At 45.1% G+C, this 24,449-nt stretch overlaps 1 protein-coding gene across 2 annotated transcripts; it reads right to left on the bottom strand.

The window, feature by feature from the left end:
• Positions 1-468: 468 nt before the first annotated feature.
• On the bottom strand, positions 469-22,426 carry pdgfra (platelet-derived growth factor receptor, alpha polypeptide). Of its 2 annotated transcripts, XM_038999577.1 has the most exons (28): positions 22,169-22,426; positions 18,286-18,364; positions 17,638-17,922; positions 17,260-17,523; positions 16,683-16,813; positions 15,243-15,405; positions 14,533-14,725; positions 14,210-14,325; positions 13,739-14,038; positions 13,244-13,644; positions 12,948-13,116; positions 12,614-12,803; positions 12,149-12,264; positions 11,864-11,990; positions 11,380-11,576; positions 10,615-10,709; positions 10,177-10,309; positions 9,562-9,666; positions 9,014-9,124; positions 8,590-8,743; positions 6,768-6,925; positions 6,283-6,398; positions 5,445-5,567; positions 5,153-5,264; positions 4,899-4,998; positions 4,528-4,633; positions 2,657-2,892; positions 469-2,428 (listed from the first exon to the last, which is right to left on the bottom strand). In XM_038999577.1, exons 2-28 carry the CDS (start codon positions 18,341-18,343, stop codon positions 2,287-2,289), a joined length of 4,401 nt encoding a protein of 1,466 aa, XP_038855505.1. In that variant the 5' UTR covers positions 18,344-18,364; positions 22,169-22,426; the 3' UTR covers positions 469-2,286. The 2 variants fall into 2 exon arrangements, 1 of the variants encoding a protein (XP_038855505.1); XR_005477390.1 differs by lacking the exons at positions 469-2,428; positions 2,657-2,892; positions 5,153-5,264; positions 5,445-5,567.
• Positions 22,427-24,449: the final 2,023 nt, after the last annotated feature.

The raw sequence follows: 24,449 nt of genomic DNA, 5'->3' as shown, positions 1-24,449 counted from the left end.
GGGGTGGAATCCCAATTAAATGTGTAAAGTGATAAAAACTAATTTAGCTAGTCGTGCAAGACATTTTATATATAAAAGGATAAGTAGCGTACTGTTTTTAAATGTGTGCATGCTTTCTCCAATCGAGAAAACAACATACTCTTGTGCATCCTCTCTCATAGTAGGTAATGAGGCAAGCATACTCCTCCACCTACTAACGAATTGACCCTCGACCACTTGACCACTTATCGGTTTCTGAGTTAGAGAGAACAAGCACAACTGGATGCAAGCCGTTAGAAAATCGGAAGTGACGTCAGCCAGGTAAACTAACCCTTGACCCCTTCTCTTACCTACCAAACCATAATTATAAACCGCCTCTTTAAAAAGGTATCGTTTAGTTTTACCAGTTTTTATCATGGAGAATGTTGTGTGTGTCAAACATATACAAAAAAGAAAGAAAGAAAGGGAAACAGATTTCCAAACAAGAGACACTATTAAATCATTTATTGAAATATAAATCATCTGAATGTACATAATGCATAATGAAACATTGAAACAGGAGGATCATTTCCGGGTATTGGTGATAACTACCTATAATTACAGATACTGTACCGTGGATTATACTTTATACCTCTCTTTCCCCCACTTCTTCCACTCTACATTCACAACGCTGTTGCCATAGAGAGGGAACCTCCCAGAGCCAAACCAAGCCCTTCTCTCAGCAAAAAGCCCAATCATTTCACACATCAAATACAAGGAAAATACAAAAAAGTGCTACAGTTTTAATGTGATCACAGAGAACATCACAGTCGACGGTAGAGACAGACGAAAGCAGTGAGGACAGCTGGTAGGAAATACTACAAGACTAAACATTAAACATACACATAATGATGTATGTTGCTGACATCACGTTATGTGTAGAAAACTAGTGTATTTAACATTGATACAACACATGTACTTTTGTCTTTGTACAGGACAGCAAAATGGCTGTACATACGACTTCAGCTAAATCACTGCTACCAATCAGAACAACACATGCATAACGTCCTCTCTGATTTGGAAGATGTACCAGCTCCTTGGCTTTGAGAATCATGAGATCTGTCAAACTGTCAAATCAGATGACTATGGTGTTTTTCCTCACTTGTTCTCTTCCTTTATCTGCAGTGAATAACGCTCTGTGTTTATTATTAACATCAATTCATTACTATTATTACAATGGCATAAGCTTGAAAACAACAATTATTCTTGCATACTGTACTAATGCACATAAATGTACTTTGGCCCAGGTTCAATGCCACTCATACTTAGCATGAGTTCATTTTACAATTTGAATAAACAAATTCCCATTTCATAATTTACATAATGTAATGGATTATGTTCTATGGAGTCTAGTTTTGGAAGTTAGTTGTATTCTTAATTTCAAAACCCATATCATCACCTTCTTCGACGCAGTATTAAAAAAATATACATATTTATATATATATATGCGTGATAAAAAGTTTTTTATTTTTTATTGAACTGCTGCACTTATTTAGCTATTGACAACAAATGCTGTATAATTGCATATAAAAACATATACATAGTCCAGATGTTGTGCTTTTTAATCAAAGTATTACTACTGATTGTGCCAGCATCAGATATATTGTAGTTATAGATCATATGCTACAGGTAGGTGAGTTGTGAAGTAAAGCTGTCTGCTGTGTAGCTGGCCTCGTACTGGTCTGTTTGCTGGCACTGGTGTGATGTGGTTTAAATAGTGGGTCTGTCTGTAGTGGTTCTGCATGGCCGAGATAAACTGCTGTTCATTCTGGGTCTTTGATTTTCACGCCTGATCCATTCTGATCCTTCCATCCATCCTTGCTTATGTTGCTGTTCGGAATGCCCATTACAATAAGGTTCTATACATGTATATAAAAATCTATCTTCCTCCGTGTTCTCCTCATGTGCTCTTAGTCCCATTCAAAACTGACCTTCTATAGAGACTCAGTAACCACAGGATAGTGGCGAGTCCTCAGTGTCCCAACTATCCATCTATCCATCTATCCATGCACGTCCCTCCAGCCCCACAAGGGGCGCTTTCTGAGGAGGGAACAGAAGGCATACCATGATCTAGCCACAGACTCATCCAAGCAGTGAAGTGGTTTTTCTCTGTCCTCCTAAGAGGACTGGAGGTGTGTGGGGCGGGGGATGAGGTGGGTTTGAGATAGGGGTGGCGAGGACGAGTGGGTGGTTTAAGGGTCTATGTTCAGGTGTCTTTCCCCCCAATATCCCTCTCTCTTTGGCAGGCTTTAGGTTTCTCCAGGCCTGTCACAGAAAGCTGTCCTCCACCAGCTCTGAGTCCAGACACATCTCATCCAATAGGGTGATGTCCTCCAGGGTCTCTCCTTCTCTCTTGGCCAGCGTGGAGCTGGAGCCCGTCTCTATGGCACTCTCCTCAGACGTCTGAGAGCTACACAGGACAGAGAGGAGCAAGTTAGTGTTACTAAACAGCTAATGGGAGTGGATGGGGTATAGTATACAGGAGTGACCATGAGTTAAATAAGACGGGTATCTCACTTGCTGGATTTGCTAGACAGGACTAGCACATGTTTTGGTGTAAAACAGTGTTATCAATCTGTACCACTTATAAGGGTCTGAAATGAAGATAGACATGTCTGACACTGAGGTGGTAGCCTACCTGTGGCGATTCCTCTTGCAGTACTCGTCATCAGACAGGGGGTCCAGGTCAGGGAGGGGGATGATGTAACCACTGTCAGAGCTGAGGCGCTGCTCGTCGAAGCCACTCTCCCTGTCTTTCGACTTGCCCTGGTTCTTATAGGTGATCCCAACGTAGGTGTCGTCATTCTCCACCTGGACCCTGGTAACTGCCGGGTGGTCACTCTTCAGGAACTCATGGTTCACCCTCTCGAAACACTGCACAATCAGAGAAAGAGAGGGCACAATGAACATCAACCCATCTAGTAGCATTGGAGCAGAATGTCTACAGTACCATGCAGAAAACGTCGCTATACAGCTAGCTGTTTCTAAAGCCAAGAGCACTGTGCATATAAAGGAAATACTTTTGGCCTGTACTAGTCAGAGTTATTTAGTGCTCTGGTAACTCCCATACAGTACCTCCAAAACAGCTGCATCAGCTTCATAAATCACAAAACTCAGAAATCTGATGAATGCTAAAACTGATATAACACGTGAACCAGTTCAACCAGCTGTCATTGGTATGTGTGTTCTCACTCAGTCAGTCTGTTAGCCTGGTGGTGAGACCCATACAGTGAACCACATTTCCCACCCCACCCTAGCCCAGCCAACCTCAATCCGAGGTGCTAAAATGGGAGCCAGCTCCTCCACTCTCCTGGGCCATTAAAGCAGAGTAGTGGGGAGAGGAGGAGGTTTGATGTGCCACGTGTGGCGTGCTGTTTAATATGCTCGTTACGGTTAGCCTAGCCGGTGGACGGAGGGCGAGACCTGGGAGCTGGGGCTGCTGTTGCTGCGTCACTACAGTGGTTGGGGCTGGCCACTGACCGCCAGCTGGAGCATTAGCATTCTAATCACCGCCAGGGCTGGGCTTTAACACAGCGGAAATGCACAGCGCCCACAGAAAAACACTCAGAAACACACTCGACTGGCAGAACCCACAGAAACACACTCAACTAGCAGAGCCCACAGAAACACACTCAACTGGCAGAGCCCACAGAAACACACTCAACTGGCAGAGCCCACAGAAACACACTCAACTGGCAGAGCCCACAGAAACACACTCAACTGGCAGAGCCCACAGAAACACACTCAACTGGCAGAGCCCACAGAAACACACTCAACTGGCAGAGCCCACAGAAACACACTCAACTGGCAGAGCCCACAGAAACACACTCAACTGACAGAGCCCACAGAAACACACTCAACTGACAGAGCCCACAGAAACACACTCAACTGACAGAGCCCACAGAAACACACTCAACTGGCAGAGCCCACAGAAACACACTCAACTGGCAGAGCCCACAGAAACACACTCAACTGGCAGAGCCCACAGAAACACACTCAACTGGCAGAGCCCACAGAAACACACTCAACTGGCAGAGCCCACAGAAACACACTCAACTGGCAGAGCCCACAGAAACACACTCAACTGGCAGAGCCCACAGAAACACACTCAACTGACAGAGCCCACAGAAACACACTCAACTGACAGAGCCCACAGAAACACACTCAACTGGCAGAGTTCGGGGGAAGTGGTTGGAGTTTGTGAGCCTGGTTTTAGATGAACTTCTACACTTTATTAGTAATATAGAACTATAACATGACCCAATGCAGGGGGTGGAGAAAGAGGATGGTTAACACACTTTCTCCGCTCCTGGTGAAAAATAGGATCGGTCAGGTAAGGTAAAAGGGGGATGAGACTGATAGAAAGGAACATAAATGATAAGAGTGCAGAGTAGGTTCTAACGTCATAGGTCAGGGTCAGAAATGAAAGGGACAGGGAGATTAGAAAGCAGGTGTGAGGAACCCTGTTAGAGGCCGTTAGGTCAGAGGTCATACAGTAGAGACACCCACCCTCTTGTAGCCGGAAGGCAGCAGTGAGGCCACGCTCTCACTCAGGCTGAAGAAGGAAGGCCTCTTCTCAGGCTCACTATTCCAACACTTCATCATCATCTCATACCTGGAGGAGGGAAAACACACTAGTTAAACAGATAGAGCAGGACAAACAGTGCAGGGAGGAACAGCATGGTATCATTTAGTGTTAGAGTCATGCCATGGCATTGTACATCACAGTTTAGTACTGTGCGTTCGACTTTTACAGCAGTAGTACATAGCCTTCCGAAGTATTTTCATGTTATCTAATCCAGTGTTTCAATAAGTGTTTTGGCATAATAATGTACACAACACAACATATAATAATTATATAAAAAAATATATGTACATACACATCAGCGGGGGCGTGCTCAGGTTTGGCCATCCTGTAGCCACTCTTGATCTTGTTGTAGAAGCTGGAGTCCACTACCATCCCTGGGTATGGGGTGCCACCTTTAACACAAACACACTGCCATCAGTACACCAGCGAACACCAGTACCACTGTCAAACACACTGTATCTACACACTGATCTGGAGTCAGCCGTCTCGCTAACATGCTGCTGTTAACGTGTCACTGAAAAAGGTCAGGGGTCAGCTGAGCTTCACCTAGAGAGAAGATCTCCCAGAGGAGGATGCCGTAGGACCAGACGTCACTTAGGGTGGTGTACATGTTGTCAAAGATACTCTCAGGAGCCATCCACTTCACTGGCAGGAAGGTCTGTGGTCAACACAGAGCGCAGACGGATAAAACACACTGCACTCGTATAACGGACAATACAATAGTGGACCATACTGGACTGCTAACATGAACAAGCAGGGGACAAACCACCTTCACAGATACATGTTTAAGCTCATCAGGGTACACAAACAGCCAGTATCGTCCTAGAGGAATACTCACGCTGCCTTTGGAGACGTAGTTGTTGTCGTGCATGATGTCTCTGGCCAGGCCAAAGTCACAGATCTTTACTATCTTCCCCTGAGAGAGCAGGACATTCCTGGCAGCCAGGTCCCGATGCACACACTACACCGCAAAATTCCGCATTTCATTCATCTCAATTCAATCAAAACACACATCCTTTCCTTTTATTCTCTCTCACCTCCTTGTGTTTAAAGGGTGGCTTTATGGCAACAAGCCAGCCTAAGACACGGCCTTGACTGACCACTCCGGCCCAGAGTATATTCAAGGATAATAACTAGGAGGCTGTTATGAGGAGCTTATAGCTGCTTTGTACCCAGTGTAATTCCAGGGTGTTCTATATAAAGACCTGGCCTGTCTCCTGAGCAGTGAGCTCAGCCTTCACAGGGCCGCTTATCACACAACCCCTGATTTAGCCAACCTCTTGGCTTTCACAGCTGTCATCAAGCACAACAGCAGCCCACAACCTGCCTGCCATCATTACCGTGGTTACCCCTGAAATGTACAGTGTTGACGTGGCAACCGACCCACTCCCTGCTGTGTACCAACAGAGAGGACAGAACCAGCTTGCCAGTGGCTCCATCTTCTGCTAAGCCAATGGAATCATGTCGCCACCACTTCCTTCTTTAGTTGCTAAGTCAGACCGTTAAAAGATGGATATGGTTTCCTAGGCTCACCTCTGTGTCTCTAGTTGATATCGTCACCTGTCTGTTGGGTAGCTATTCTATTGTATGACATCATCCCCAGCCCACCGCACTGAACTAACATTATGTTACCAGTCCCTCTGATCTACAATCATTCCCAGTCCTTGGTCACTCACGTTCTTAGAGGATAGGAACTCCATGCCTCTGGCCACCTGGTAGGTGAAGCTGAGCAGGTCTGTGGTGCTGAGGCCCTCGTTACCATCCCCTGACAGCATGTTGTCCATCTCACTATCTGGATCAGGAAAACACACAGACACACAAACCCATTTAGCTTCAGTCGGTCTATGAGTGAGTGAATAAAGTGTTTGTATGTTTATGTGCATGTAAATATAGAACTGGTTGCTGTAACCTGTTTATTCCTAATGGCAGGGAGAACGATGCATTATTATGTATGCTACAATTACCCGCTCTATATGATTACAGGCCGGCCCAGGCAGGCCTACATACTGAGAAGGGTGGACCCCTCAACACAACCAGCACTGACTTAAACCCTGCACTTCAGCCAACGCAGCCAAGCCACACAGCGAGAGGGCACGGAGAGTTAGATTAAGAGAGGAAGAGCAAAAGGGAAGAGAAGGAGGCTGTCAGACTGTGTACTCACCACCCTTCTGTGATGGCGGGTGGTTGTATTCGGACCTCTGGATGTCGGAGTACTTGGAGGCATCACTCATCTCCAGCATGGGCACATACTGCGTGGTGTCTGCCTGCTTCATGTCCATGTAGTCCCCTTTACCACTCTCAAAGGACAGGATCACATAGCTGCATGGTGACAGGGAGGGAGAGAGGGAGAAGGGGAGGTTGGGAAGAGACCAACAACAGCCATGTTGGTTCTCTAAGAAGGCCCAGTGTACTGTATGTCGTGAGGTTCCCTACATAGAGGGTGTGGTTGATGGTCAGGGTGGTTGAGATTAAATCATGGTGTGGTCACACTCAGAAATGTGGTCATTGTGAGTCATCCGTCAACACAGATCAGCAAACACAGACGAGCTGGACAGAGACCATTAACAGGTGCCAAACAAGAGTAATGTGATTAGCCTGAAAGCCGAGTACCACTTCAGACACAAATTTGATTAGTGGAAGACGCCAGACAACCCCCTCAGCCATGAGGAAGCCTGGGGTAGGGTTACGTTATGTTACTGAGCGAGTGCAGTAAAGTGCTGCGTCAATGAGACAGAATGACTGAGTGGGGTAAAGGAGGAGCAACTGAAGAGAGGGACACACGACAGAGGGGTGGGTGTGTGTGTGTCTGTGTCTGTGTCTGTGTTTCCTGGCCTGTGTGTGAGTGTGCGCTCCTGTGTATGTTTTCGGAGCTGATCCTATAGCCCAGCTAGCACACAATGTTCTGAGAACCATATGATTCTTAGAGCTTGGTTGAGAGCGTGGTTGTCCTATCGTTAAGTTGCATACAACCTTCTGGGAATGGTGCAGAATACCCAGCTAGCACATAACATTCTGAGAACCATGTTTCTTAAGTGGGAATTTCAGTACTTCAGCATAACGTTTCCTACAGGTTTCATTATGGTTCTATTTAAAGTAACGTTCTGAAATTGTTCAGAGAATGTTAAGAAACAATGTTCTTCTGTGAGAATTTCAGTTATTCAGCATAATGTTTTCTGCAGGTTTCCTCATGATTATATTTAAAGTCATGTTCTCTGAACATTAAGAAAATGTTCCATAAAAAACACAAGAAAACATTAGTAATGTTCAAAGAACATTCTAAGAGTGTTATTTAAAACATATACATTCCAATCTCAGCGTCAACAAGACTCTCTCTATCCTCTGTGTTCAGGAGTGTTGGCCCGTCCACTAATTGGCCACACCTAATCTTAATGAGTGCTTGTTTCCTTTGAAATGGGATCTGTTTGAATAGACTAAAATGAACAGCTTTGTATGAGTAAAAAAAACATGGCATGTTTGCTCCATCCTAGTGGCGCAGTGACTAATTCCATGGATAAAACACACAAGATCATAGGTTTGAATCTCACTGACGCCGTGCCACAATAAACATTTTTAGGTGTTTCCATGATTAATACCTAAGCAAATTAATTTCCATGTGTCTTATCTGTTCAAAACCGTTAACCTAACCTAGCAAGGTTATTAATTCTTATTGAAACATGTTCTCAGAACGTGATTTAATTACCTTCAAATAACCTATAATTTACGTTCTCAGAACGCTAATAAAATCTCCCAGGAAAACTTTCAGGGAATCACAGTAAAATGTTCTCAGAACCTCCCTACAACTTAAAAATCTACATTCCCAGAACTGGCTAAATGTTCACTTTTCTTTCTCAGAACGTTAAAAAACATTCAGTTTTACCAGTCAGGAAACGTATGGGTTCGTTCCCAGAACCAATGCGAAACCAAAAAGGTAGGTTGTCACAACTTCCAAGGAACCAAATGTGCTAGCTGGGATGTCTCTTTACCTCCTGCTGCTCTCGTCTGCAGGGTTGATGCCAAAGATGTCCAGGTCTTTCTTGGTCTTCTCTGGGTGCACGCTGATGAAGTTTTCTCTGTTCTTGTGCAGGTAGTTGACAAGGTCTCCATAGAAGCAGTACTCAGTGATGATGTAGGTGGGGCCTGCATGGGAACAGAACAAAGAGATAGAGACACAGGCGTCAGTCTGCTGGCTAGTCTTATCAGAGGCTCGTAAAGGCTAAAAGCAACGTCAAGAGGGCAAGCTTTTACACTCATAAAAATCCTATTAAAATACCACATCCACCATTGGCTCAGAGAGAAATGGCAACTTCCCTTCTTGGCTATCAAAACTGTGTGTGTGTCTGTGTGTGTGCATGTGCGTGCGTGCCTATAAGCATATGTGTGTGCGTTCATTTGTGCGTGTGTAGTCACCTGACTTGGTACAGGCCCCAAGCAGGTTGACGATGTTGAGGTGAGGGCCCAGGTGAGTCATGATCTTCAGCTCTGACATCAGGGCCTGTTTCTCACTGGAGCGGGCCGTGGCTGCAACGAGAAACAAATCAATCACACCGCAACTGTCAGTCCATCACACACAATCAATCAACATCAACAACACCCATCAATGCCTGCAATTGTTTCATCAATCACAACGTAAGGGAGCACACACACCGCACCGAATGTGGATCTGCCGTGCAGATGTGTGTGTTTTATGGACCACCCGCTGATGGACGTCTGACTGACAACATTTTCATGTGATCCTACGTGTAGAATCGTTTTGCACTCAGTTGACAAATTACGGCCGGCACTCCGTTCAGAGGTGCTAAGTACTCTCGGCCGGCAAAGGCTACCGGTGTGTCTGAGCCTAAAGGTATTGTTGTGACTCTGATGGTGTTCAAGGACACAGCTCTCTCCAGGCAATCTCCACAGGCCTTAATGATCCTCTCTATAGCTGTCTGTATAGCTGTCTGTGGTCAACTCACGTTTCAGCATCTTCACGGCCACCTTCATGACAGGCTGGGAGCGGCTGAGTCCGTATGCAGTTCCCTCCACCACCTTCCCAAACGCCCCAGAGCCCAGGATACGTCCTGCGGACACACCAAACATGGCATACGATCAGTTAACATGGAGTGTAAACAAATACACAAACGTAGACAGGCAAGCAAACAACAACACACACACACACACACACACACACACACACACACACACACACACACACACACACACACACACACACACACACACACACACACACACACACAAACAAAAAAAACACACGTACACACGTCTGCCTCTGCCCTCTCATCAGTGACTTCCCCAGGTCCCCAGTGGTTGAGATTCTCTTTGATCAGTGAGTCACAACCCAAACCCTAGGCAGCATGTCCCAGCCACCCCTGTCTGCCAGGCCAGATGGCCTTATCACATCTTCACTTCAAAGACCAGAGGGAGACATCCAGACCACAGCCTGACCAGAACACGACCATCAGACCATGGTGCTGTGACACTCTGACCACCCGAACATGGTGATGTGACACTCTGACAAGAACATGACCACAGTAAGATCACAGAGAGAGGAAGCAGTGCAGCCGGCTCACCCAGTACGAGCCCATCGCGAGAGAACTCCCATCTGGAGTCATAGGGTAGCTGCATGGGGTCCACGTAGATGTACTCATGGCCATCAGGGCTCACTGACTCTATCACCCTCCAACGGATCTCATAGCGAGGCTTCTGTAGGACAGAGGACATAGCAAACCAGATCAGTACCTAAGGCTCTAGGACACTTAAAGTGTAGATGAATGATTTAATGAGTGAGTGAGTGAGTGGGTGAGTGAGTGAGTGAGTGAGTGAGTGAGTGAGTGAGTGAGTGAGTGAGTGAGTGAGTGAGTGAGTGAGTGAGTGAGTGAGTGAGTGAGTGAGTGAGTGAGTGAGTGAGTGAGTGAGTGAGTGAGTGAGTGAGTGAGTGAGTGAGTGGGTGGGTGAGTGGGTGGGTGGGTTTGTGCTTGTGTGTGAGGGGCATTGATCATCTGCTGTACCTGTTTCCAGATAATGACCAGAACAATGAGTGAGATGATGACAAAGACCAGCAGCACCAGGGCAGCAGCAGCTACAGTCAGCTCTGAGTGAGGGTCTGTTCAGGAAGAGAACCACCACACACACATGAGATGGAGAGCACAACATGGAGAATGCCACAGAGAACAAAAATAACATGGAGAAATCAATGTAAGTCAATATGGGAATGTTAGTTTGATGAATTGAAAAACCCCAAATGAGGTCAAATATGAAGAACGTCAACATGGCAATCCAAATACCCTATTTAAATGGTATAGTTCAGCATGCAGTCTCACATCCAATCAGCCAAGCCAGTGGGGCTTCAAAATGTGTGTTGAAGGGATTAAGGAGATGGGCAGGGTTGGGGAGGGGGGCACAGCTGGAGGGGCCAAATGGCTTAAACTACTGGAGATTCACTTTTCACAGTAAAAGTCTCCCAGGCTAACACACAGCTGCACAATGACTGTGTGGGACACGCTGCCCCACCACAGATAGCTACCAGACAGCTGCCTCAACACTGACAGCCCAGCAAAGTCTCTTCAATGCCTATCACTTTTCAAGTGTCACAAAGGGAAGCAACTACAGGAAGAAACTAGCTCGTAAAAGAGGAGACTAGCGGAGGGAGAAAATATATCGCAGGCAAAATGGCAATCTAAGATACTGTAAATCTATTCACCACACTCTGCCAACCGTGTTTGTTGTTTAACTGAAGGAGGAGGTAAGTGTGACTTGGTGAGTGTATGTCTCACCTTGTGACACCAGTTTGACCTCCCTGCTGACGGCGGCCATCTCGTTCCTGGCCAGGCAGCGAACGGCCAAGGTGTTCTCCAGATGCCCAAAGATCACCCGACTCTCCAGCTGTTTGTCCTGGTCCATGTGCGCTTCCACAGTGATCTCTGTGTTGTTGGTAGGCAGGGGCACCCACTGAGACGAGTCGTTGGCACAGCTGGACAGGGTAGGGAGGGAGGGAGGGAGGGAGGGAGGGAGGGAGGGAGGGAGGGAGGGAGGGAGGGAGGGAGGGAGGGTAGGAGGGAGGGAGGGAGGGTAAAGACATGAGACCAAATGATACCATGACATTGTCACATTGGGCATAGTAGCATATGAAGTGGCCAGGTAGAGGTGAACAATGTACAGTAGGTGTATGTGAATTGTAAGAAAGAAAACGGGCTATTGTTGGACTGAAAGAGATAGAATGGAGAGGAAGAAGGCAGGGTCGTGAGAGTGGGCCCTTACTGTTTGATGTTCATGCAGATGAACCACTCCACCTTAGGAGTGGGCATGCCTCCAGCGATACACACTACAGACTGGCCTGTGGCTGAGCCATGGTGGAGGTCCTTCAGGTCCACAATGACTGCAGGCACTGGACACAGACAGAGGGAACAGGGGGTCAGACCACAATACAGACACAGAGAGAGAGAGGTGGGTAAAAGAAAGAGTGTCAGGGAGTATGGGAGCCCTGTTAGTCAGGAAAATAAAGGTAAATCCAAATGAAGTGATTGGAGCATTCCTCTGCTTCACCTTTGACCTGCAGGCTGAAGTTGTGGCTGTGGGTCTGGTTCCCGTTCTGCACTCTGATGGTGTAGTTCCCACTGTCCTCCTCTTTGGCCCGAATCAGGGTCAGAACACTCTGGTACCTACAGAGTCCAAACAACATGTATGATTACACTCTAATCATGGCAACCAGAACCAAATCTCATGAGCACGCTGTTAAGTCTGTCACGAGAGACTAGTTCCACTAACATCGCACAACAACACCAGACCTTAATAATAGCCATCTGATCATCCTAGGTGAACTGGGAACCTGTCATTGGCCACAGAGTGTTGTGTGCAGGATGGTGGTATATCCTATCTCTTCAGTCAGTGTTGAATAAAGTCAGAGGAAGTCTCACCTGATCTTGCTGACCTGGACATGTTATTAGCCAATGAGTGTAGTGTGCGAGTATTTAGGTGTTGTTGAGTGGTGTCAGAGGAAGTCTTTCTCACCTGGTCTCGCTGACCTGCCGGAGGCTGGTCGTTATCTCAGCTGCCACGTCGTTGAGAGGGAGGCCATCTTTGAGCCATGTGACCTGAGCGCTGGGAAAGGAGTCAATGTCAGCCTGGAACTGTCTGACCTCATCCAAATCTGCTGACTCCTGTGAACTGAACGCCGGGCGTAGCGACACGAATGGCCTTTCTATCGGGACAGAAAATGGAGATAGAACCATTAATACATTATGTAAAGGTTACAGGTAGTTAGAGCAATCTACCAGTTATAGCAAGATGTTGAACCAAGATTATTGCCTTGATATTAGGTAAATAAACAGTGACACAAACGTACCATAGACAGTGATGGCCAGCTTCTTGGTCTGGTTCTCGTTGCTGATGATGTCAGTGATGGAGCAGACATAGATGCCGCTGTCTTTGGCTGAGGCCTGGGGGACAGTCAATGTGTACTGGATCTCCTGGTCCCTCTTATTCTCACGCACCGACTTCAAGCCCCGGGCCGCCTGACACACACACAGACACACAAAAGTTAGACCCATTTATAATCAAACAAACAAATGCATTTTAAAATGAGTCAATGAATTTCCTCTCCAATAAGAGAAAAATAATTATGTATGTGCTTTTGTTTACCAGTTTTCCAGGGTACTTCCAGTGGTCTTCCAGTATCTCAGACCCCCGGGCCACACAAATGACAGTGATGGTGTCTCCCACCAAGAGGGCTGTCTTCTGGGCCTTCAGCTCCACACGCAGCTCCGACCCCCCTGCCCAGCCGTGGACAATGTACTCCTCACTGAGGTGCTCCTCTCCGTTGACGAGGGCCTTACAGACGTAGGTTCCTGCGCTGAAGAAGCCCACGGCACCCCTCCTGCTGTCGTAGACCGCCATGGGCACGGCCTGCTGGGTATCAGCGTTGACCAGGGTCACATTGGCACCGGGGTCCGACACGCGGCACTGGATCTCCATCTCATCGTGACCATTCAGGACGTGGTTGCCATAGGGCACCAGCGAGGGTACGAAGGGCACCTCTGGATCTGAGGAAGTGAGAAGAGGGCATGGTAAGTTTCCTATAATTCAAATTGCTAGCACAGATTGAACTCCAGCACCACAGTGCTGTCTTCCCTATACCTGGCACATATATGTAGATGCTGCTGTCCTCTCCCTCCTCAGTGGAGTTCCCTCCTTTGTAGAAGCAGATGTAGAAGCCAGTGTGCCCTGCTGTCGCGTTCTCTACGGTAACCGTGGTGATGAACAGGCCGCTGTTGTCCTCCTCGGTCTGCTCTGATAGGTAGATGGGCGTGTCCCAGGCCAGCTCTGCCTCGCCTCTGCAGGTCAGGGTGAAGGGGGTGTGGAGGGGAACAATCCACTCCTCTCTCTGGGGGAACAGCACTGGCGCTGAGGCTGGCTGGAACAGTACTGCCCCTGATTCTGGAAGACACACACACATAGGCAGACATATTGTCAGATATAGGACGATACTGAGATAATACACACACACTGACGCATTCAGTTGCTAACACATTTGAAAACATAGAAACATAAATGCATGTTCACACACATGTAGAAGTGCATTTTCACTTGGCTTGAGGTTATTCTCACCTTTCACTTTGAGGGTGAAGGAGAACTGGTCAGTGTAAGCGCTGCTGAGGACTATGATGGTGTAATTCCCACTGTCCTTCTCTAGTGACTGCCGAAGAGTCAGAGTGCTCTGATAGCTGAGAGATGGGCAGAGAACCACATAGCTCAGTGCAGCACACACCACACAGAGCTCCATAGACACACAGACACACCACACTGAGCTCCATAGACACACAGACACACCACACTGAGCTCCATAGACACACAGGCACACCACACAGAGCTCCATAGACACACAGACACACAAACACCGGCGTTGCTATATACAAATGTTATGATCTTACTGGTTGCCCACCAGACGTCTGGTCTTGGTGAGGAAGTAGCTGTTCTCAGTGATGGTGATACCGTCTTTCAGCCAGGTGACTTTAGGAGCAGGGAAGGCTTCAATACTGATGGTGAACTCTGTCTCCTCCATCATACTGACAAACTCCACCGCTCCGATCCCACTGTGGTCCAACATCACAAAGGAGTTCTCCTCTACAGAGAGGGGTGCAAAAGAGAGGAAGTAGAAGAAAAAGAGAGGAATAGAGGGGGGACAACCCAAAGGAAGGACAAGAGAAACCGAAAAAGAGAAATGAAAGTCTGGCACACATCTGTTGAAGCCATTCCATAAAGCATCGGGCTGATGATGAAAGCAGAGGTGTGCCTCGACTCTACTGTAGGGAGACTGCAGAACCCCTTCCCTCTAGCGCCTCATACTGACACTGACAGGCAGGATGAATTAACTCTACGCATTAATGTGAATTCAATGAGACTACTTTCAAAGAGTCCAACCAAGTAGCAGCTGGATTCAAATACATCTTAAAAAATCCCAAGACGTTTCTGTTTAATACATCTACAACTAAGTGGTATTGGTAATACATATAAATGTTTTTGAAGGATAGGCAATGTCTTAAGACAAAATGTCTACAATGCATGGTTTGACTGGTGCTAAACATCACTCATATTTTTCCAAATAGAATTTTGGATTGGCCATAAGGATGAGCGAGCGTACCGAAGACAGTGACAGCCACCATGTTGGCTCTGATCTCTCCATTGAAGTTGTTGGTGATAGAGCACTCATACACCCCACTGTCCTGAGAGGAGGCTGCTGGGATACTGAGAGTGTAGACCACTCTATCAGGCAGAGTCTGCTTCATCTGGACTGCATCCACAGCCTAGATAGAGGAACAAGAGGACAGGAGATTAAAACCACTGTAGACACAAACACACACACACAAACACATGCACACATGCATACACACAAACACACACAATCCCCATCTCTAGGAAATAAAATATCTTGTCTCTACTCTTCTGCGCCTTTTTACAGGTTTAGTGTTAAATTCTGTATGTCAGAGCAGCATGTCTCTCTATCTGTCGGTGAGCTGATGGTTAAAACACGTGCTGGTCCACAGGAGATAAATCAGGACCCAAGGCTTTTAAAAGCCTGTAATTGCAACTGAGACTAAAGCCAGGAGTCAGAAGTCCTGAGTTCTAGTTACCCTAACTGTCTCTGGAAAAGGGCTTAGAGTAATCCCACCACTAAAACAGACGCTCTGTCACAATGTGATGCAGGGATTACCGAACAGTGCACACAAAGAGAGTGGTGCACACGTACATTTTAATCCACATAGACACTTCAGACAAAGTCTCCATCCACTACCCATACTACTATCATATACACTGGCACACAAACTTAAATGTACTAAATGACGCATGACTATACACACGAATGGACAAACTCTCATTACCTCATATAAACATGCCATTGACCTAACACACACTCAATGCTCAAACACATCCACACACATCCTAGGTTCACTGGGGTTACGAGGAGGTGGGGCGCATATCTGTTCTACACATCCAGAGGTCACAGAGGTCACGTGATTCACTGTTTCCCCTCTCCTTTGAACTTCCTTCTTCCTTCTACCCATTTGCCCTGTTTTTTAACAAACAACTGTCTCACTCCTTCCCTCTGTCTGACTGAGAGAGAGCTGGGGTTATAGTACCATGATGCACCATTTGGCTCCAGCCCTGGTAATGGACACGGCGCTGAGATACAGCTGTACTTAGTGACACATACCTTTAACAACTAAGGCCCATCCATCCTCAGAGTTATGTTACGCGGACCCACACTGTGCCTGAGCCCAAGACATTCATCACTACAAGAAGACTGGGGAGATGAATCAGACGTAGTGACACCAAGAGGGATAAGGGATGGAAAGAGAGAAGGAGAGCTGGATCGAGAGACAGAAGGAGACATACTAAGGAGGGAAGAGAAGTGGGCTACGGAGAACGGACGACAAGGAGATATAGATATTATTAAAAGGGAGGTAAGAGAGGAGGCTAACACGGGAGAGGAAGTAGAGGAAAGAGGGAGGGTGTGGGAGGAGTGACAAACACCGACAGACAGAGAGAAAGAGTGAGACGGAGAGAGGGATAAGGTCCTTGCCTGTTTCCTGGGGTGAAGCCACTGCTGCTGGTAGGGCAGTCCTGGAGGTGCCACACAGGTTATGTTGAAGGGTTTCCCCAGTCTCACTGCCTCCTCGCTGGCCTTCACCTCCACATGGAAGTCCTCCATCTCTGTACAGACCACCACAGTAGGGAGGAACAATATAGTCAACAGGAACAATACGGTCAACGGGGACAATATGGTCATCTACAGGTCCCTGCATGGTCAACTGCTCCCCCTGACAGCCATGAGGTCATCCCCCTCTCAGAGTTCACTGCAGGCTGATGCCATCACACTCTCTCTGTCTGTCTGACAACAACCCTGTGAAGTCATCTCCCCTGGTACTAATGACATGATGTCATTTCTTCAATGCAGTCAGATCACCCCACGTCTCTCGCTCTCTCTCGCTCTCCCTCTATTTCTCTCTCTTTGGTAAACAAAGACAGTTTTTTAAATAATAAAATATATGCCATTTAGCAGATGTTTTTATCCAAAGCGGCTTATAGCCATGTGTACATACAACCAATGTGATATGAAAACTAAGCAGCGCAGCCAAATCATCCACATCTGGACTTACGTTTGTTGTCCTTCACGGTGTAGATGTCACTGGTCGTTGTCACGCCGTTCACGGTGGTCTCACAGACGTAGAGTCCAGCGCCCAGGTTGCCAATGAAGCCGATCTTGTTGTCATAAGCAGCGTCCATCTCTACTCCACTGGGAGCACTCTTCAGGACCACCGGGGAGTGAGGGTCTGACACCCTGCATGGGATGATGGTTTCACCAGGATAGACTAGAACTACCATGCTACCTGGCTCCTCAGGCACGAACGGAACTTTGGGATCTGCACAAGGCAAAACAAGGTTATTCAGTCAGAAAACTGCAAGCTATGGGAAGTAGAATAGAATAGAATAAAGTGATGGTGCATGGAAATGACAACCATTTCCACCAAATTTACCTGGGACAAAAACGTATATGACTGCCTCATTGTCTTCATCATACTCTTCATCGCCCTCTTTGTCTTGGTATATGCAGGTGTAATATCCGGTGTGTGTCACGGAAGCGTTATAGATGAAGAGCGTGGCCGTGTAATATCCAGGCAAAACAAATGTGTTGACGGGTAAGGGCTCGACCCAAGCAACGGTCCTTTTACTAGTGCAGCTGATGTTGAACACGGAGAGTGGCTCGAGAACAAACTCATCTTCAGTTGATACAATGGTCGGTGGCATCAGTCCGCAGGTAACTAAAGGAAAGGGCAACAGTTCACTGAACGTCCATAGGATAATCAATACAAAACAATACAGGTTTTTAACAGTGATAAAACTAAAACTAAAAGGCAGGTTGTTTTGATTTGCAACGGAATCTGACTAATGAACACACCCAGGGGTGTATTCATTACATCTTGGAACAGAAACCATTTACTGTTTAAGAACCAAAATGAAGCAAACAGATCAAACGGAAAACAAAATGAGGAGGGACCTACCTGATTTGTCCCAATATAAACTCTAGTTTTCGTTGCAAAACATTTTCCATTTGGAGTAAATGTTTTAATGAATACACCCCCAGGTGATAGAAAGGTTTTTACTTATTTAAATTAGCTTCTTACCTGATAACAACCCAAACAAGACCACCCCAATGATGAGACATGTCTTCATTTCATCCATGGTCACGGATGGTTAATTCAGCTAGAAGAGTAGAAACACAGGCAGGTCAAACATGGTTCCACCAGATGTTGCAAAAACAAAACTATCAGCCTAAGCGAAGAGAAAATACATTGACTCATGGTAGAAGATACCTCTGTCTTTTTGGAAAACATTGCAATTTGATCAATTAAAATCAATAGGTGGACTTTTATTGCTCCAGCACATCATTTAGACTGACTGTCTTTCTCCTTATTCCAGTTGTAACTGTGGCATGCCAGGTCTTGTAAAGGGCACAATGAGTCAATGATTACGCTGGTTTGTTCTTGGGAGATGTTTATTAAAACGTTGGATATGGTTGAATAGCATAGGGGCCAAGGTTAAAAATAAATTCAGGCACTGAAATCGCTAGGGGGCGACATAGTTCACGTTTTGCTTGCATCAGGCATCTTCTGGCTGTAAATCCGTTCTCCAGCAGGAAAGTTCCTTTGTTCCATGTCATCTAGAGGAATATTATATTTCTGTGGCTAGGTAGGCTACAACCTTGCAGACTGTATTTGTCTTCTCCATACAATGCACATTGGTAGCAGCAACATGAGCTGGATGTACATTAGGCTATATAGAACTACAGAAATTGTGTGCTCATTCTCTTCTTATTGCTTTGAAGTTTTAAATCTGGCCTTCTCTATTTTCCATTTGATTGATTTACCTGCCTAATCTAGCACCCTTAATCAACACATTGAAAGCACTACAAACGTTTTCAAATAGACCTATATTTGTTTGTGTCTACAAATAGGCTTGATTTCTTCACTGCAACTGAAAATCTAGACATTACCACCATACACTCTTAAAAATAAAGATGCAAGTGGGAACTAAATAAGGTTTTGAGAGCGATGCAATAGGGGAACAATTTTTGGGTCTCTGAAGAACCATAAATGGGATGGTTCTTTGAAGAACCATAGAAAAATCCAAAACCAGAAATGTTTCAGCTCTCCAGAACTGGAATTCCTGTCGGGGTTTAAACCTTATTTGCGTATTTCCCAGGGTGCCTTTCAAGGGAATTTTAGAGTTACCAGTACCACCCATGAATCTGTTTGCTAGTGACAGAGACATGGTTGTTGCATTCATTCATTTTAGGGACTGTGGCTTTCACTAATTGAAATCCTAAGTAACTATGTTATCATTAAAATTGTAATAGTTAAGATAATTAATATTCATAAGGCCTTCTTTAGAGGGCCTAGTTTTGCCCTAACACAGCAGCATAAAACTCTTAGTTTAGAGGCTGCATCAGGCCTGCATGTTACATCATGATGCTTTGCAAAGAGATGTGCAATTCCTATTAGAATACACACAGAATGGTGATATTTTTTGTTGTTTTTATGAATGCTAGGGTTGGACAGACTTAGACATGACATTATGAGACTACTACATCTAAACTGTAACAACCATTTCAGTAATGGGCGTAATAAATACAAGTAACCGATTAGAATAGTTTAGAAAAATGTATGTTATTCATATTTGAGTAGAATAAGATTAATAAATCAATCAATGTACATGCAAAAACATAGATATTGAAGCAAACAATTTGAAAAATCAACCATGCTGGGAAATATGATAATGATGCGTGTGGTTTTGGTTCAACTCTGTATTGTTAACACCAACACTCTTTTACGCCACTGAATGTTAATTTAACCCTTTACAGTGTAATGTAACTCGTGAATCAACACTAGGAATGTTACACTGACAAATCAACACTAGTTAACACTGGCCAATTGTCTGTGTGCTATGAAAGGGACACATCTGCAGGCTTCAGTATATTTAAATAACATTTTAGAATTCCAAAGAACTGTAGATGCCACGTCATGAACCCCACACTTAAGTCAAAGGTTATTTATCGTGTCAAGAGTTTTCCAAGGAACCTTAAGAGCTGAGGAAGAACCATTTAAGAACATTTATTTGTTTCAGTGTTGGCTTGTAAACCAAGCAACTCGACCAATATACGTTTTATGGCTGTTAAATAACTAATCTAGGTTTAATCTAGTTTGCCGTTTGGTCATGTTCTGGTCAACAGACATTTTCCTGGTCTGTGTGTTATCTGTCTGTCTGTCTGTCTGTCTGTCTGTCTGTCTGTCTGTGATGTTCGGACCCTGAATCCCATCAGAAAATGATCAGAGACAGACGCAACTCCAAGCAGAGGCGGACGCTCAACGCTGAAAACATTGGAAACATAAATGCAGTCTACCAGTTTTACTCTAATCTATTCTTTGTTTTAAACAAATTTGTGACTATAGGATAATTATTTAAAATGATCTACTAATTGTTCTAATCTCCCATTGGGGCGATTAAAATAGTCTACATTATTTTTTATCCATTATCAAAATACCATTTGTCTTATAACAGTTTGCTGCTACTTTGACTGTAAGAGAGTTGTTTGTGCGAATCCGCTCTGTCTCATCCCGGACTGGCTAATTATGACTGGCAAATCAAACCCAGGGTTAGAGGGCCTATAATTAAGAGCCCCCTCTGAAGAGAAGTCTGTAAGACAAACATTAGCGTGGGAATCCTGACTAATATACTTCGACACTTTTGCGCACATCGTTGGTGTAGGACATTTCCTATCCAGCCTGTTGTGCAAATGTGCCGCTTGTCCGCTGGTTCTCCTCTCCCCTATTTTCCTCACCCCCGCCTACAGTACAGTCCCAACAAATGTGCAGCCTACCAAACGCGCCGTTCTGGGCTTGACACTTTGGAGCAACAGCTGAGGGAGGGATGTTCAGCTCACTGTCCTCCACAGACACTTAAACTGTTAAATGCAATCCCACATGTGCAGAATTGATTTCCATGGGAATATAGCAGAGAGATGTATAAAGATAGCATTTCGAAATGAAAAGGGTGGTTGGGGCATTGAGGCAAGCAAGGCAGTGAGTTTCACTGATGAAAAACTTTAACTGTTCTATCTGTTCTAAATTTGACTTTCGTGCAGCGCTCAACTCAATTATTTAAATATTAAGAAATATAGTGCATCATTCAATTGTAATCTAATTATGAATACTTTTCTTGATGGCAATATGCGTGTAGGCTATTTGCATTTTGTTGTCTGGCGTACTGAAATTACATCCAACCAGGAATGGGGTCCCCATTACACTACTTTTTTGTAGTGGGTCTCAAAATGACTCTTGTGTCTAACTTAAAATCCGATCGGCTACAGCCTGCTTCCCATCTCAGCAAGTAAATCCCAATGCACATTATTCCATTTAATTCCACACATTCCAAGCGCAGAAACGAAAACAACTTGAAATCCACTTTCCAATGTGTTTCCCATTAGATGAGGGGCAGGCAGCGCTATCCCACAATGGAGGCTCAGTTCTCGAGGTGACACCTCCAGGAGTAAGGCCGAAATTGAGCGCTTTTATCCATTCGAGTTTGCAACATTTCTCCGCTCGTCTTCCGGAGGTGAGACCATATGTTGCATGGTAAACTGAATCCCGTTCAATGCAGAAGTAACACATAGCCTGCAAGCTAATGCATCTTCAAAGTTTAAACACGAATTGTGAAATGTTTCCTCGTAGCGAAATTAGGATAATGAAAGCCCCCAAAGTGTGATGGATGGATCCGGTCTGATGAATAATTTCTTATCAAGAAAATTGTTCACAATGTTGTGCCATAATAAAAAGCTAAGCTATTTTGTGAATTTTCACAAAGAAGGACATATTCAACTAGCCTAAAAGTGGTCCGGTTTAGTAACTTTTTCATTTTTTCAGAAAAAAATTATCTCAATTAATAGGATTCTTGAGAAAATTAAAGTTTGCAAAAATGAAAAAGATTAGCTAATTTGTCTAAAATACAAACCTTTTAAATTCCCTTGGATTTTTGCGTCTCGATGATAAATCCCAGTAGAATTAAATCAGGAGCATAAAATCACTCCGGTGAGGGCTCCTCTCAGTGAAGGCTCCTCTCCTCAAGTGTGTAGTAGTAGTAATCCTATGGCCACGATCCTTCACTCTGAGAGCTAGCATATGTGCACCCCTCCGTCTGCATCCACGACCGCGCTCACAAATGCGCTTGAGCTACAGCGACCTGTAATTGATTCAACGTTACAGTCCATCCTTCCCCCAAAAAACTAATCATCTGGCTCAAAGTAAATAACTCTCAGGAAATGACCCCCTCTACTCCGCTCCAGCATGGGGTTCCTTTCAAAATAAGAGTCCTAGCTGTTTTCTCAGTGAGACTGGAGCGGGAGTCAGATTTCTCTGCTATGTAGTGATGTAGGAAAGGGGGAGAAATAAGAATCCGGTATAGAGACTATTATAGAAGGAAAGCACGCAATATACATTTGAGTTATCAAGCGACATTTAAGGATGTTTGCGCAAAGACGCAAAGGGAACAGACTGTCAAATGTACAAATGTGACCAGGGTTGTTTTATTAATTATTAAGATGGCCTATGTTTAAAATAAGTCAAATAAATGTGATTGTCATACACATCTAATTAAATAGTAACAATAGTATACTAATAGGTTGTATTTGGAGAGTTGTGGTCTAACATTAATGTAGCCTAGAGCTCATCGGCACTTTTCAAAACCCGAAACTTGGAAACATGATCGTCCAAGCCTCCATAGCGCATAGGGGGCGCTCCAACACCATGAACTACACAACTCAAATCTCTCTCTCTCTCTCTCTCTCAACCACAAATTTGCTTCATTTAACTCTCAGATAGAATAACTTCCAGTCATTCTTATTTTTTTGGGCAATAGCTTATAAAGAAAAACAACAAAATTATAGTTGCTTTGTTGGCAGATTTGGCACACCATTGCCTCTGTTTACGGACTCTGTGATGGTGATATGTGACTCCCTGCCTCACCCCCGAACATGAAGCTCTCCTAACAGACACACAGGATAAAGGGTCATTATGAATTTATATCTCACTGCACTCAGCGATACGGAGCCAGGTCAGACGACCAGGCCGGCTGACCTGGCTTCTCTCTCAGCGGCACTTCCAGCGGTGCCCGGCCCGCACCGCAGCGCTTCCCTTGCAGAGAAACACATCTCTCCAGCCGCTCAAGCACGATGACTTCCACATGTTCCTGGCTTAGACGAAGAATCGCAACAACAAAAAAACGGTGTACCTTTTTCTCCAAACAAAGAAGTCAATATTTTGTGCCTAAAACGTGTAGAGATCCTTACTGTTGGCTCTCATTTTCTTTCACACTCTACAACAACACATTCAAAACGTCAGTCCATTAAAATAGTAAGTTAATTGGGATTTTCGGAATTGTGATTTGTTTTAAGCAAATTGGCTATACAAAAAAAACTGAACCAATGGATTGCTGCACAAATCAGTTGGATACCTACACGTATTAGGGTTCATGTGTAGCCAATTGCTTTCAGACATTTTCATGCGTAGCCTATATGGGCCAGCTAGAGCTCACTTTCTGACAATCTCTCGTCTAAGTTATTAATTTCTTTGATCAAGATTCAGAGACAGTATCGTGGCTATTACCAGTGTTACTTTTTCCAACTCTGTAAAAGGTCAGCTGGCCCTTGAGGATGCTGTTTGTGATAACTGTTTCTTGCATCAACTCATATCTATCAAGTTGTGTTTGTAAACAAGTATAAGGGTGTTCTCTGGATATGATATGATTACATTTAGATGTTGATTCAACATTCCACATTTCTAAACAGGAATGGAACGTCATGTATGGCACTAATGCGCAACCGTCATGTCACACACACACACACACACACACACACACACACACACACACACACACACACACACACACACACACACACACACACACACACACACACACACACACTTCCCAGCATTACCTAATACATAATCATTACAGTCTACACTTAGTATACCAAACATTAGGAACACCTTCCTAATATTGAGTTGCACCCCCATCCCCTTTTGCTCTCAGAACAGCCTCAATTTGTTGGGTCATGGACTCTACAAGGTGTCGAAAGCGTTCCACAGTGATGCTGGCCCATGTTGACTCCAATGCTATCTACAGTTGTCTCAAGTTGGCTGGATGTCCTTTGGGTGGTGGACCATTCTTGATACGCACAGGAAACGGTTGAGTGTGAAACACTCAGTTGCAGTTCCAGTGCGCCTGGGACCTACTA

The sequence above is a fragment of the Salvelinus namaycush genome, chromosome 8, assembly GCF_016432855.1.
Source record: "Salvelinus namaycush isolate Seneca chromosome 8, SaNama_1.0, whole genome shotgun sequence".
NCBI classification, from domain to species: domain Eukaryota; kingdom Metazoa; phylum Chordata; class Actinopteri; order Salmoniformes; family Salmonidae; genus Salvelinus; species Salvelinus namaycush.
Note: the sequence above shows the minus strand (reverse complement) of the source record. Positions and strands in the feature narration are given on the sequence as shown.

Bases quoted from the DNA above. Each gene is read 5' to 3' on its own strand.
- pdgfra (XM_038999577.1), bottom strand. From the start codon at position 18,343: ATGGATGAAATGAAGACATGTCTCATCATTGGGGTGGTCTTGTTTGGG. The intron at 13,117-13,243 runs GTAAACAAAAGC...TGTGTGTGTCAG, and splicing joins GGAAGTACCCTGGAAAACTG to GCGGCCCGGGGCTTGAAGTC. The intron at 9,125-9,561 runs GTGAGTTGACCA...TTCTCGTTGCAG, and splicing joins GGCCGTGAAGATGCTGAAAC to CCACGGCCCGCTCCAGTGAG.